At 35.0% G+C, this 15,940-nt stretch overlaps 1 protein-coding gene across 4 annotated transcripts in view; it reads right to left on the bottom strand.

Annotated features, from left to right (window-relative positions):
* The window catches only part of KAT6A (lysine acetyltransferase 6A), a 112,833-nt gene that overhangs the window by 41,175 nt on the left and 55,718 nt on the right, over positions 1–15,940 (bottom strand). For 3 of the 4 annotated variants that reach the window (XM_027071375.2, XM_027071388.2, XM_015088484.3), the window contains exons 3-7: positions 13,786–13,894; positions 9,562–9,677; positions 8,886–8,967; positions 6,489–6,624; positions 4,815–5,131 (exon numbers count right to left, since the gene is read on the bottom strand). In XM_027071375.2, coding sequence (XP_026927176.2) covers positions 4,815–5,131; positions 6,489–6,624; positions 8,886–8,967; positions 9,562–9,677; positions 13,786–13,894 — 760 coding nt within the window. The remainder of the gene's footprint in view (positions 1–4,814; positions 5,132–6,488; positions 6,625–8,885; positions 8,968–9,561; positions 9,678–13,785; positions 13,895–15,940) is intronic. The other variant, XM_027071395.2, reaches the window with a different exon arrangement.

The following is a 15,940-nucleotide window of genomic DNA, read 5'->3' as shown; positions in this document are numbered from 1 at the left end:
ACTATGAATTTAACATATCAACATTCAAATATTGCTTTTTCATACTTCAGTAGTATGGAAGTTGTTTATGTTTTACCAGGACATGATTTTCATCATATGGGACCAAAACAGGGAAAATTTGTTCCTTTTATAATTCTCAATGATTCCACAATCAATATAAGGCCAGTACATTCTTATCTCAGCAAGAAGATAACCTTTGAAATAACTACCGTAACTCCCCACACATTCTGGGTGCCGTTTTAAATAAAGCAGAACTCCACAAATCTGAGGATCACAGATGATAATCCTCGGGGTAAGTATGAGAAATTATAATAAACATCCATAAATGACGCATCTTCCTCAGATGGGCAAGGAAATTCATGAAAGGAGTACTGGAGGGATTATGTAGATCGTTATCCTCTGCATTTGAATATGACACTGTTGACGGACGAATTTCCTCTTTGTAGTAGTATGGCTGAAAAGACAGTTCTTTTCAAATTAAATAGACATATAGACTGTCAACAGACACCTGTGCACTTAGTATAAGAAGAATAAGGACAAGGACTCACTGCTGAAAATATTCCCAAATTGAAAAATATGTATCTGAAGATCCTTTGTGATTTTAATGCCCCCTAGTGCACGACACAGATGGATGCAGGCACAAATCTAGTACGGCATTCAGTAGCATTCTATCATATATATGATGCAGATTGTTCCTTAAACTCTACAATTCATAAGAAACTTACAGAGCCAATTATAGCAAAAACTCACACCAATGCAGAAAAGTCAATATTGATTCTCCATATACTTTACACATTTGCTCTAATTATTTCTATTTCTAAAACTTTCCAGGAGATTCTTATAATAATCCATCTCCAATCAAACAGTTTATTCAAAAATGGCTTTCATTAGAATCTGCTTTAGATTCTTTCTTCCTAAGCTCTAAAGGACTTGTATATTTTCTTAAATAAACATACTCAGACTGGAGCTACAGTGTATATGGCTGATAAAGACATGAAAAGTACCTGAATGCTCAAAGAGTAATTAGTTGATTGCCACTCTGGTGAAAAGCCAATCAATACAAGCATAAAAAGAGGGAACTGATAATGATGAGGATTTCCTCTCTTGTGCTGGACCAATCAACCATTTATATAAGCAGGAATGAAGAAGCAGTGAATACAACTACCAATGGGAAATTCAGAGGAAAGAAATCAAAGCTAAGAAATTCTCTTGCAGTATATTAGACACTCACTACACCTTTGGCCGTTGTGAACCAAGAATCCATTCTCATTCTTCTACTTTCCTCAGAGACTTTTCTACTTACTTCAGAGGGTTACATTCTCTAAACTCAAGGCACTAAATAGCGAGACCAGTTTAAGCTTTAATTATCAAGATAGATAATCAAAATTTTTCTCCTCTGATTTGAATTACCTGCTACACTATTAAGTCTTCTCTACAGATCTTTTCTACCTTGAAAACTAGGGACCTTAGCCTCATATTTAAGTATGAAATGAATAAAAGAGGGGATGTTACAACTGATACCAGAGAAATACAAAAAAATCACAAGAGACTACTATGAACAATTATACGCCAAAATGCTGGGCCTATTTGGAAGAAATGGATTAACTCCTAGAAACATATGACCTACCAAGACTGAATCATGATGAAATAGAAAATCTGAACAGGCCGATTACTAGTAAGGAGACTTGAATGAATAATCAAAAATCTTCCAACAAACAAATGCTTCACTGGTGAATTTCGCCATTCAAAAAATACTTAATACCAATCCTTCTCAAACTCTTCCAAAAAACAAAATGGGGAACTCTATTTTATGAGACCAATGTAACTTAACCAGACAAAGAGATCACAAGAAAAGAAAATTACAGGCCAATATCCCTGATGAACACAGATGTAAAAATCCTCAACAAAATACTAGCAAACCAATTTCAACAATACAATAAAAGGGTCACACACCATGATCAAGTAGGATTTATTCTAGAGATTCAAGGATGGTTCAATATCCCCAAATAAGTCAATACGATACACCACATTAACAAAATGAAGGATATAAATCAGGTGATCATTTTAACAGATGCAGAAAAGGCATTTGACAAAATTCAACCTTCATTTATGATAAAAACGCTCAAAAAAAGCAGGTATAGAGGGAATGTACCTCAACATAATAAAGGCCATATATGATGAGCCCACAATTAACATCAACCTCAATGGTGAAAAGCTGAGAGCTTTTCCTCTAAGATCAGGAGTAAGACAAGGATGCCTATTCTCACCACTTTTATTCAATATCAGATTGAAAGTCCTAGCAGAGCAATCAGGCAAGAAAAAAAATAAAAGGTATCCAATTTGGAAAAGAAGTAAAACTTGTTATTTGCAGATGACATATAGAGAAAACCCTAAAGATTCCATAAAAAAAAATGTAGAATAAATGAATTCAGTAAAGTTGAAGAATATAAAATCTGCTGTATTTCTATACATTAATAATGAACTACCAGAAAAAGAAATTATGAAAACAATTCCATTTACAACTGCATCAAAAAGAATAAAACACCTAGAAGTAAATTTAACCAAGCAGGTGAAAGACCTGTATGTTGAAGACAAAACACTGTACAGATATACATAAGACATTAATGAAGGCAATTAATGAAAAAACAAATAAATGGAAAGATATTCCATACTAACAGACTGGAAGAATATTGTTAAAATGTCCACATTACGCAAAGCCATCTGATAGATTCAATGCAATTCCCATCAGAACGCCAATGAGGTTTTTCACAAAAACAGAAAAAACAATCCTAAAATTTGTATGGAACAACAAAAGACCCCTAATAGCCAAAGCAATCTTGAGGAAAAAAAGCTCCCTGATTTCAAACTACATTACAAAGCTATAGTAATTAAAATAGTACAATATTGGCAGAAAAACAGAGATCAATGCAACAGAGTAGAGGACCCATAAATAAACCCATGCATATATGGTCAATTAATTTACAACAAACAAGGCGAGAATATACAATGGGGGAAAAGATAGCCTCTTCAATAATGTTGGAACAACTGGACAGCCACATGTGAAAGAACGAAGCTACACAACTCGACTATACCGCACACAAAAAGTAACTCAAAATGGATTAAAGACTTGAATTTAAGACCTGAAACTGTAAAACTCCTAAAAGAAAACATAGGTGGTAAAGTCCTCAACAGTTCTTAACAATAATTTTTTTTTCATCTGATACCAAAAAGCAAAAACAAAAGCAAAAATCAGTAAGTGGGACTCTATCAAACTGAAAAGCTTTTGCACAACAAAATAAAAAGGCAACACACTGAGTAAGAAGATATCTGCAAATCATATATCCAAAAAAGAGTCAATATCCAAAATAATAAAGAACTCATCCAACTCAATAGCAAAAAACAATCTAGTTAAAAATGAGGAGATCTGAACAGACATTTTTACCACCACAGACATAAAGATGGGCCACAGGTACATGAAAAGATGCTCTACATCAATAATCAACGGTGAAATGCAAATCTAAAACACAAGAAGGTATCACCTCACACCTGTCAGAATGGCTATCATCAAAAAGAGTAGAAATTACAAGTGTTGGTGAAAATGTGGAGAAAAGGGAACTTCTGCACTGCTGGTAGGAATGTAAATTGGTGCAACCACTATGGAAAATATTATGGAGGTTCCTCAAAAACTTAAAAATAGAACTACCATACAATCCAGCAATTCCACTTCTGGGTATGTATCCAAAGAAAACAAAAACAATTTAAAAAGATATGTACATCTCCATGTTCACTGCAGCATTACTTACAATAGCCAAGATATATAAGCAACCTAAGTGTCCATAAATAAAGAAACTGCAGTGTGTGTCTAAGTGTATAATCTTATTCAGCCAAAACAAAAACAAAAACCTAGCAATTCCTAACCCAACGACCAGCTGTGCTGAAATGAAATAAAGTGGGTATGTTGCAAAACTAACCCCCCCAAAAAAATAAATCGTGCCGTTTCTAACATAGACAGACCTCATTATGTTAAGTGAAGTAAGTCAGACAGAGAAAAACAAACACCATGTATGCGGTTTGTAGGTGGAATCTAAAACTAACTAACTAACTAACTAACTAACTAACTAAATACCAAACTCCTAGATACAGAGAACAGAACAAATTGGTGGTTGCCAGAAGAAGGGGGTAAGGTAGAGGGTAGGAGAAATGATGAATTTTTTTGTTTTTCAGTTTCAATAAATTGAATTTTAAGTAAATAAATGAAAAGTAGGAAACAGCCTGATACATAAGTAAATTATCTGAAGCTGTAGTTCTCTCTCTTTCTCTCTTTTAAAGTATAATTCATGAAAAATTACAAATCTATTTGCCAAGATTTGAAGTAGAAAAATTTTGTTCTTTTCTCTATACTTACTTGATCAACAGTATTTTATCTACCCACATTCTTTCTAATTTCTTTCTGGAAATAAAGCAAGCATCATGATGCTCATCACATGATTTATTTTGTAATTTATGAAATGTAAAGATATTCTTGACTTAAGGTTATGGCTTAAATTTCTATAGGAAGATTCTTTGTGGTTCTACCAAAAAAACACCATCTTTTTCCTACGAGCTCTTATTTGTCCATTCTTGCAACTTCATCTTCAGCCTCTCAATTTCTGCCATAGTTATTACCACCTTACTTTCATCTAAATAAATATCTTTAATATCTTCTTCTATTCCATAACCAGTGTTTAATAATCAAATAAACCTATTCCAGATAACTAGTGTTATTTCAAATAATGCACTTGTGGAATACATTTTGCTTCTAAGTGAACTTTTACCTGTGGGCCAATCTGAAGTGCTTGATTTTCTGTTGCCCTTTTTCCTGATTCTATATTGCTCAGAGTAATCTACCACTTCCCCTCGAGGTTTCCGCCCATCAGGGGAAGGGGTGAAGAATTTGGTAAGGCCATCAATGAGCCCTTTGGTTTTCTTGTTGAACTTCAAGGGGTGACTGCTATCTCTGCAGAAGTCCAAGCCATCTATTCGCTCTAAATATCCTTCTTCTGATGATGATGCTGATTGGCTGGAGAGAGTGATTTTACGTTTACGACCCCTTCCAGGACCAGTTCGAACTTTGCTGAAGGGACCTTTTGATCTAAAGAATCAAACAGGGAAAAGGGTAACTATTAAAAAAGAAATTTTTAAAAGGTTTCTATTTAATATATAACTTGTAATTGGTAAATAACCTATGGCTTTATTAAAAAAAAAAACCACAGTTAAGAATATTCCATAAATCATAAATACTATAGGGAATGAGAAATAATAGTTATTAGAAATATCTACTTCCAGGAAGCCTAATATTTTATAGCAAAATGAATCCTAGGTTGGGAGTCAGAAGGCATGTTTGACTCATAATTCTGCCACTTTCTAGCTATACCTCTTGGAGAAATCACATTGTCTAAACACCAGTGTCTTCATCTGTAAAATGAGAGTTGGACCAGATGACAACTAAGACCCTTCCAAGTATAAAGTCTCATGATCTCTGCACCAACTCAGAGTTACACTTTACCTTTAAACACAAGGATGTATTACCCTCTGAAAGTCAGGAATCAAAAGATTATCTCATAGGAATATTTTAAAGCTTAGATTTAAGATTTAAAATATGAACTACAATACTGGTGCTATGTATTTCAAGCTGCTAGTGCCCATTCCTTTCAGTTATTAAGACTGTCATCTTTAAGACACTCTTAAGTGTAGAAAAGGTGGGTAAAATTTTTAATAGAGGTTTATAGGCTTAAAGATATTTTGCATATTATCAAAGGGGAATTACTTATAGAAATACTCCATAAAAAAAAAACAAAAAACTACTACTGAATCTTGCCCCACCTCCTCCAGACATAGCCCAGTTTCCTAGTCCACAAGGGATAATTATATACCTGATTTCTGCTAATAGATGAAAAACACATTATTTTATTTTACATCAGGACACAGAAATGCGACTTAGCTATGACCTCAACAGAAAAAGCTACGCAGTGATTTGTACATCTAATATAAACTACTGAGACTACATGAGAAATCTGTGAAATGTTATAGCAACATAATTTTTTCTTTGTTTACATAAGAGGAACAATATAAGACAGTGGTTGAGTCAGACTTTGGTGCCAGGCTACTTGGGTTTTAATCCCAGTTCAACACTTATTATAAAATGTAGTTTCCTTATTTCCTTCTTATTTGAAAAATAAGAGTAACAACAGTATCTACTTCATTTGGTTGTTGGGAAAATTAAATGATTAACACACTGTAAGATACTCAGAACTTTAACTTTGTTCTAACTTTATTCTACTGAATAAAGAGCTCTTTATTAAGAGCTCATTAAGTATTAGCCCTTTTTATTACATGAAAGTGCCAGTTGTAACAACTGAAAATTTTTTTCATAAAGCAAACAAGTGACTCCTACACTATAGACAAACCCTATTCTTTTCTCCCCTCACCTTGCCACAAGTACAACTTACACCGTGTTTTGTTTCTTTAACCTGTTTTTTGGACGTCCTATTGGGTTAGCATAGCGCCGTTTTATCTGTGCCGCCTTCTTCTGTAGAAGTTTTCGTCCTTTTTTCCTAGGTCGACATATTTGACATATCCACATACCTATAAAAAAATCAAATTCCACATAAAAGCACAATAGACACAGATACACTGAAAGAATTCAGATACTCTAAGCCAGTAGTTCTTAACCACTTTTAGGTCAAGAACTCTTTTAAAACACTGATGAAAGCCCCCTAAAAAAATAAACACGAAAACATACACACACAAAATTCTACAAATGATTGGAAAAGACGCACAAGTATTCTGAAGCCCACACATGGTTGAAGTCCACTGATCCTCAGTTAAAAAAAAAAAAACCATGGTCTATACCTGGCACCCAGATTCTACAAGAAAAGAAGCCAGGTTCCCTTAAGTAATAGATGATTCCAGGACTGAAGCAGGGAAAATACTGGATAACCTGAAGTATCTCATGGTGCCAGAAAATGGAAAAGTATTCAAAAGATGAGGAAGGCATGTCAAAAGGACCTACAAGCCAACTTGAAGGAGCTCCCAATAGTCAAATCTGGGTCATTCTGAACAAAAAAAAAGAAATAATCATGTCAATGGATTATAACCCACTGAATAAAATAAATACCCATCAGTCCATAAGAATATAAGTAATTGAATAAATAAATGGGAAAAGCGATAGCTCTTCTTTACAGCAGAATTCCAATCAGTAAATAGAGAAGGGATGATGGAAGCTGAAAAATCACCAATATGCAAACACCAAAGTAAAACTGGTACAAACAAGAATCACTGATGGATGCTAAAGTCAGTGCAAAGAGGAAAAAGAATAACTTTAAGGTCAGGTTTCTTCTGTAATCAAGTGATCAAAGTTAACATTACCAGTAATAAGACATATTAGTATTATACACCTACACTACAATGCACTAAGAAGGGCACAGTATCAATTCTGTGGTGTTCTTGTCAAACTTCATAATCTTAATTTAATCATTATAAAGAAAGAGACAGACCCAAATTGAAGAACTTTCTACAAAATCGCTAACGAGTATTCTTCAAAAGTGTCAAGGTCAGGAAAGATAGTCTAGGGAATTAACAGATTGGAAGAGACTAAGGAAGCATGATGATTAAATGCAGTATGAAATCCAGCACTGGATTTTGGACCACAAATTCAAATAAGGTGTATAGATTTACTAATCGTATCATATCAATGTTAGTTTCCTGGTTTCAGTAATTGTACTACAGTTTTATAAGATGTTGACATTAGAAGAAGCTGTGTAATGGGTACAGTAGGAAGTCTCTGTACTATTTTTGCCACTTGTCTGTCAGTCTGCAATTATTTCAAAATAAAATGATTCCTGCTTTAAGCTGCTATAAAACTTCTTTTGTAGGCATTAAATACAAACAAATGAAGTCCTAAGAAAATCTTTCTTATCTTGAAGGATTCTCAGAAGACCTGTTGCCCAAACTTCCAAGTAAATGGAAAAGGTAGCAAAGGGGGTATTTATTCTTCCAATACATATCAATTTAAGATTTTCCAGAAGCTAACAACCCACAGAGTGACATAAGAAGAGACTCAAGTTAAGATTCTAAGTGGAATAACTTAACTATACCTAAGGTTGAGTCCCTTTCCATCCACAGGAAAATTTTTTCTGAGCAGAAATTATAAAATACTCTATAAGCATTTTACTTAAGAAACCTGTTAAGTCACAAAAACAGAGTTAAAAATGGAATTTATGATAAGGCAAAGCAGGAGACACTAACTGGATTTTTTTTTTTAAGAAACTATAAGCATATAATAGGATGGAAGTTCAACCAACAGGCAGTTACATCCCAACCAAATACTTGTCAAGGAATAGGAGTCAAAAGAATAGAATACATTAAGCTATATTCTTATGATTTAGCACACAAAAATTATCTGTTTACAAATTATTTTATAAAAAAAAAAGGCTCTAGGCCTTTCAAAAGTGATGAACAGTGAAATAACCAATACTGATATAATCAACATGATCTAATACAATTCCATTTCTTCCTTTATAGAAAGAGATATTTCAAAATTACATAAGGCATGTATTTTGTCCTCTAGCTATAGGACTGGCAAATACTCATAAATGAACCACTTCACTCTCCATGGATACTTAAACATTGAAAATAGAGGAAGATAATAATGAATCCATACACATAAGAATGTCAAGATGCCTAAACAGACTGTCCCCACCTTTAAGGTGCCAGCTCTCTTCCTACTTATACAACCCCAAATAGAAAGACGGAAATTATTCTTTCATTTTAACAAAGTAGACAAAAGGTGCTTTCACGGATTTGCCCATTACAGTGCCAGTCTGACTTCAGGAAGTACTTCTCACCTTTTGGCATCCGGGTGAGTGGCGGATCACAACACTCCATGTGAAAACCTCGGTCACAGGAATCACAAAAGAGCATATTATCCTAAAAAAGAGAAGGGACAGTTCTGCTTAACCTTATGAAACAAAAACACATCAGGATCACAGCTTCATAAAACCTAGAAAGCTTCAATGATCTCACAATGATGATGAGCTACTATAGTAGTAAAAGTTTCCTTAATTTGCATTAAACTGAGTAAATGGACACTCCAAGTTAGCAAAAAGTTTTGCTTCATCTAATCTTTAATAAAGAACTACAGTTTCATAACTTTCAGATATAAGCTAACTTTAGTTTGTTCTAATGGAAAAGAGAAAAGGATGATTTGTAGTTAATACACTGACCATTCCTAAATGAATGCCTCCATAATACTCAAACAAATTTCAGAAGTATTTCTTTAAAGTAGCTTAGTCTTTCTGCAAACATAGAATTAAAGTGTTTTAGAAACTACCTAGAATAGAAAGAATCCAAGTCTCAAATACCAAGTATTCTAAACTAATGATGTATAATTGAATGGGACCAGTGTTTCAAATTCTGCTGGACCAAGGGAATGAAAAATAATCAACAAAACTTTGAGGAAAATATTAGGTGTACACTCTACTTCTAAATGAAATAGTCACATCAGAAAGCAAGGATACTCACTGCATTCTTGCCTTGATCTCGACAGGAGCTGCATGTTTTACACTCAATGCACTGCCACCGTAAGGCCTTCACTCTAACCGTTAATTCAGGGGAAAACTTTAAACAGGATGGATGACCTAACAGGAGGGGAAAGTTCTCAAATGAAACAGTCAAGAATCATTTTGTAATTGTATTAAAGGAATGATGAAGAAAAAGGCAATTACCTTAAATCAAAATACATATCAAAGAAGAGATGCCCTTGAAAGCTTGCCATACGTGTCTCATCAGGATTTGGCATTCCAATTCAGTTGTACTGATGCTAAGTGTAATTTAGTACACCACCTCCCCAATATGATTATAAAACACCTGACAAACTCCTAACTTGTAATAAGCCTGCATTAAAGCATCATGGGTATACACATGCTTATACGTATACCAATACATAATATGCTCAGGTCATTTCTGGAAGGACACAAAAACTGTTTGCAACTATAATGTCCTAAGATATGAAACTATAAACATTTTGATTTTTAAAATATTTTTTATAAATTTTATTTATTTATTTTGAGAGAGAGAGAGAGAGACCCTTGAGTCGGGGAGAGGCAGAGAGAGAGAGAGAGAGAGATAATCCCAAACAGGCTCCTTACAGTCAGCGCAGAGCCCAACTCAGGGCTCAAACCCACGAACCATGAGATCATGACTGAGCCAAAGTCGGATGCTCAACTGACTCAGCCACCCAGGTGCCTCAAAACTATAAACATTTTGAATAAGGATTTTACCTTTCACTTTATACCCTTCTGTGCTCTCAATTTTTTAGCAATAACGTATTACTTTTATAATTGAAAATCTATTTTTATTAAATCCCATCATTTAAAGTGAGCTACTTCCTCATATTTTAAGGCACTCAAGCTAAAAACTAATACCTAAACAATATTTCTATTGTGATCAAAATTAACAGCAACAGAAAAAATTTTCCTCTTCCAAAAGAGTTAGTATCTGTTTGACTCTCAAAATTATAGGAAAGTAAATCTGCCTTCACTCTGGGAAGATTTGTTCTTTTCCTCTAAAAGTTGGTTATGTTTATTTTTCTTTGGTGAAAGAAAAGGATGGTTATTTTTTCTCCTCTCCCTTCTATTCCTAAATTTCTCTGAGATGATATGAAGTTTATTATCAAAATATCACTGACATTAAAGGAAAATGGGAGAGAAAGTGTAAAAATCTCATTCATAATCTCCTTGTCCTAGATTAGCCATTTCCTGTTCTACTTTTCCTTTGTAGACTTCCTAAAGGTGCTTGCATGGTCTTAATTATAGAGTATATACAGTTTTGTTTTGCTTTTCTTCATACTTTTAGTCAAGTAAACTTTATATTCTTTAAACTGATTGATACCCTATAACCTACCTGACACTACTTCCCTATTGTTAACTAATTAAACTACTACCTGTAATAGAATACTACAATGAATTATTTTATATCTACAGATTCTTCCCTTCTTTTATTTATTGACTTTGAGAGAGACGGAGAGAATACGCAAATGTGAGCAAGGGAGGGGCAGAGAGAGAGAGAGAGAGAGAGAGAGAGAGAGAGAGAGAGAGAATCCCAAGCAGGCTCTGAGCTGTCAGCATGGAGCCAGATGTGGGGCTCGATTTCACGAACCGTGAGATCATAACCTGAGCTGAACTCAAGAGTCAGATGCTTAACCGATTGAGGCACCCAGGTGCCCCATCCTTCTTTTAAATTAATTCCTTAAAATAAATTTCTGTAAGTGGGGTTGGTAAGTGAAATGAAAGAAACATACCAGCAAAGTACCAATGTTTTAATACAATTTCATCAACTCTAGGTTTGGGCTCTTTTATCTTTCAAATTTTATTATTATAAAAGTTATAAAACAGCTTTCACTGCTGCACTGGTGTGCATGCCTATAATTACTTGGGTAAAATGTTTTTTTAATATATTCAACAATTAACTTTCGTTCATAGGCTCTGCCCTTTGACTTTATGCTAGAAATGTAAGCATGCTCTTCATAGCTTTTGGCCCTTTATCATATTTAATGCAATTATTTTCCCCAAAACTTTTTTGCTTTTTAAAATTTTGGGTATTTTAGTTCTCACTTTGGTAATATCAAATATCATATACTTAACTATGTTCATAGTTTTCTTCCTTGCCTACTGTAATAGTCAGGCTCCAAGCTGCCCTCCAAACGTTTTTGTCTTCTGGCAAGAATACCAATTGACACCTGTGTAGTTCCCTCCCACACAGAATAGGGCTGATTTGTGTGCTGCAATGACAGGCTACGGCTAGGTAACAAAAGATATTGCCAATTCCACCTTGCTACCTCTATCAGATACCTGCTTAGGGGATGCTGCGGGCAATTCATTTTTTTTTTTAATATGAAGTTTATTGTCAAATTGGTTTCCATACAACACCTAGTGCTCATCCCAACAGGTGCCCTCCTCAATGTGCTGTGGGCAATTCATACAGCCCTATGAAGAGGTCCACATGGCAAAGAACTGAGGCTTCCTGTCAACAGGCAGCATTAACATGCCAGCCAAGTGAGTCATCATGGAATGGAAGCCTTCAGATAACTGAGTACCAGTTAAAATCTTGATTGCAACCTCATGAAAGATTCCAAGTAAAAATGACTTAGGCAGGCCATTCCCAAATTCCTAACAGGAACAACATGAATTAAAAACTGTTGTTGCTTTTAGCTGCTATGTTTTGGGGTGGTTTGCTTCTATAGCAACAGATAACCAATAGTTATTTATTCTACTAGTTCTTTAAAAGTTCCCTCTACTGTTTTCAAATTGCAAAGAACTCAGAGACCACCCCAAATATAATGCTTCTTAGAAGACAGGGGTATACCACAACTCTCCTTCCACCCCCATTTTATTCCCACCTCACCTGAGTAGATTTTTATCTGTTTTATGTATTTGGGCTCCCATACAATTTCTTAAGGGTGCTCCTACTAAAATAGTTTGGCAGTCAATGCATTATAGGACATGTCACTATATTTTTATCTAATATTTTATGATTTTATGGTTTATATTTAACTGTAAAATCCATCCCAAGTTCATTACTGTTTGTGATTATTATGCTGGAATATGGTCACCTACCACTCAAGATCTCTTCCCACCTTCTTTTAAAGCCTTCTATAAACAAAAACCAAAAAGCTAAAAACTGTACTTCCTAGACTCTTTTGCAGCTTGGCTCTAGATATGAATTAACTCCTACCAACTGGATGTTTGAGTGACTTTTTGAAAGGGAGAAATGAAACAAAGACCACTTTTCTTCTGGTACTGCCAGTACCCAGCCACTTTTCACCTTCGTGGCCATCCAGAGGTAAATGTGGCGATGGCCAAATTCAGCCTTTCAATATCCAGCTACAGCCCAGTAGCCCCCTGCTTCCACCTCTTCCAGATGGAGACAGATATAGTGACTCCCCTGGTGGATCACTTCTGCGATATTCTAAGATCAGTCCCTAAAGCCCAGCCTAGAGCTCTCCCCTTCAGCATTTCTAATAATTTCACAAATATTTTGTTCTCTCATTAAATTTCTTTCCTCTTGAAGTATCTAGAGTGATTTCTGGTTTCTTGACTAAATCATGGTTGTTATAGATATAAAACACTGAAAATTAAGCCAATGATCAGAGATAATGTTGATTTACTAAGGCCTTCCTACAAAAACTTTTAAGTTCTGACAATATAGACCAAGAATATCTCTAGAATTGACAAACTAGAAGAGTCTTTGCAAAATCTTTTTTAGACCTCACGATCTCACACAGCTCACTAAATTGCAGTGTCAACATTCCATTTCCCAATGTGACACATGTAAGTTTCTATCAAGAAGAACAAACGTGTTATCATCCCCGTTCTATTCATAAAGCCTGATGCATAAATCAAGAAAGATAAGTAGTGATTATTAAAGAAGCTAGCAATAATTTCAAACTGATTGCTGTGATTTGAACAGATGTTTGATAGTCAAATATAAAGATCAACAAGAAAAAATAAGTCTGTGGAAAGATTTTTATAAAAAACAAAAATCCGAAACTAAGACCTGATTGAAATTAACTGAATAAAACATGTCAACTATACATTTAAATCCCTCCCTCACCTAGAAGATTCATCTCAGTTACCTAAAACCAGCATCAAAGTATTGTTTTATAAGGATCAAGGATACCATCTCAGTTAAATACACTTCCCTCCTGCTTGAGAGCATACATCAGAAGGAATAAAGGAGATTACATACCACTGTTGCCACAGTCGGCACAGGAGATGAGTTCTTCTGGCTTCTTTTCTCGGTTTTGTTCTTTTGTACCAAGACAGAAACTACAGATGGGGATTGGTTCAGCAACGGGCTATAAAGAAAAAAACAATTCACTCAGGTACGAGTACTTTATTTTCAGTATTAATTCAAAGACATTAAAATTACAGTTTTAAATTCCTATGAGAGTTACATGTAACCAAGACAACTGTATCACTCTCCTAAATTTCCAACTAAGTAAGGGAGTTTTAACAAAGCCTGCTTTGGCTGGGCCTTTACAACTAGTCCTTCTAGTGACAACTTTGGTCCAAAAAAATCACATACCAACCATCATTTTCACTCAGAAACTAAATGACACAATATGGATTGGACAAAGCAAATCCTTCACCTAAAACAAAAAATTCAACTGAATTAGGCATAAGAAATCACAGTATCAGACCTTAAAAGGTATGTGGTGTCAGAGAAGTGATAAAATGTGCAGAAATAAACACCATACAAGGCAGCAGACCTTAAGTGGTAGAAGAGACAACCAATAAGTACTCTGTACAAGTATAAAAGATAAATTTCAGTTGTGGTTTGGAGGAGAAGGGTTGAAAGAGGAAGATAACATGTATTAAGTACTAGTACTAGGCTATGGGATCTTGAGAAGTTTGTCCAAGGACAATAGACAAAACAATTGTTAAAACTGGGTTTAAACCTAGGCTTACATGTGGCTCTACAACGCTACCCCCTTCCCCTCCAGCCCAAAGGATGGAGAGAAAGGCAGTGCAGGTAACATAAATAAGATAAATTTAGGTGTGCAGTCTGCTAAAGCCAGTGCTTAAAGGATATGGTTTCTGTCATAAGTGGTAGTAGAGAGGGTGGGTAGATCACTTCAGTTTGTGAAGACTGCCATTGAATGTCTTATAAAGTTGGATTTTACACTGCAGGAAGAAAACAATAGAAGGCTACCGAACCAAAAGAAAATCACCTGTATTTGAGCAAAACATCCAGTAGCAATATCAAAGATGAATGAGGAGAAACCTAAAGATGGAAAGAACATTTAAACAATGACCACAATAGTCTGGTGAAGACAAGAACCTGAACCAAAGCTAAAAAAATGGAACAGAAAAAACAGCTATGGACTTAGAAATAAACTAGTTGTGGAAGGTAATAGAAAAGGAAATGAGTTTAATAAGACTGACTTAATGAAAAGATGGTGTGAAAGGTAAGTCATTTTAAAGAAGAAAATCAGAAGAAAACCAAAGATGCTGAGTCTGATTTTAGATGTGTTTAGCTGGAGGCAATCTCAGTCAAATCTCAACCACTTATATGGGAGAGAGGCATAACGACCTCAAGATTCTTTTAGACAACTGGTGAAAACAGATAAAATGTCTGTCAGTGCTATTACAGAAGTGTTACAATGAGAAACAACAGAGGAATCAAGCGGGGGAAATGGGTAGCAAGGAAAGGTTTCCCAGACTTAAGTTCTTCTGGAGGTACTTGACAGGGAAGGTGTTCAAAGGAAATACAGAATCAAGCTTGAGAAGAGGGGGATGAGCTTAGTTTGGGACTGACTCATGGAGCTTAAAATGCCTATGGAGCATCTATGTAGCAATGCCCATGGGCTTTGTGATACAGGAATCGGAAGTCCAGGAGAATGGTTAGTCTGGAAATAATCTAGAAATCATATACCTATAAAATGGCATTAAGATTCTCAAAATTGAGGAGTTCTCCCATGGAGAACAGGTAGAAAGAAGAGACCTAAGGTCAGAATACCAAAATACAAGTGGCTGTTAGAGGAAAAATCCTGAAAAGGAAGTGGATTAGTGAGAGAGTTGGATGATACATCAATAATGTCCAACACAAGCAAATTAACAGTATTGCTCAGCCAAGAGATGAAATGAGAGATGAAAAGCTGGAAGTTGTCTTAATAATTGTGGCTGTGGTAAAGACTACCACATGCTTTCTTTAAAAAGGAATATAAAAAAGAACCAGGGAGTAAAGTTAGGAAAGACTTCACTGAGGAGTAGAAATTGGAAGTAAACACTAAGTGAGGAGACCAGCCACAGAATGGAAGATATTAACAACATATTTAACTAACAAATGGCTCACAGCCAGAATATATTAAGAACTCTTACCTGTCAGTAGTATGTAAAAG

The sequence above is a fragment of the Acinonyx jubatus genome, chromosome B1 (genome assembly GCF_027475565.1).
Source record: "Acinonyx jubatus isolate Ajub_Pintada_27869175 chromosome B1, VMU_Ajub_asm_v1.0, whole genome shotgun sequence".
NCBI lineage: Eukaryota > Metazoa > Chordata > Mammalia > Carnivora > Felidae > Acinonyx > Acinonyx jubatus.
The sequence above is the reverse complement of the archived record's forward strand: the minus strand, read 5'-3'. Positions and strand labels throughout refer to the sequence as shown.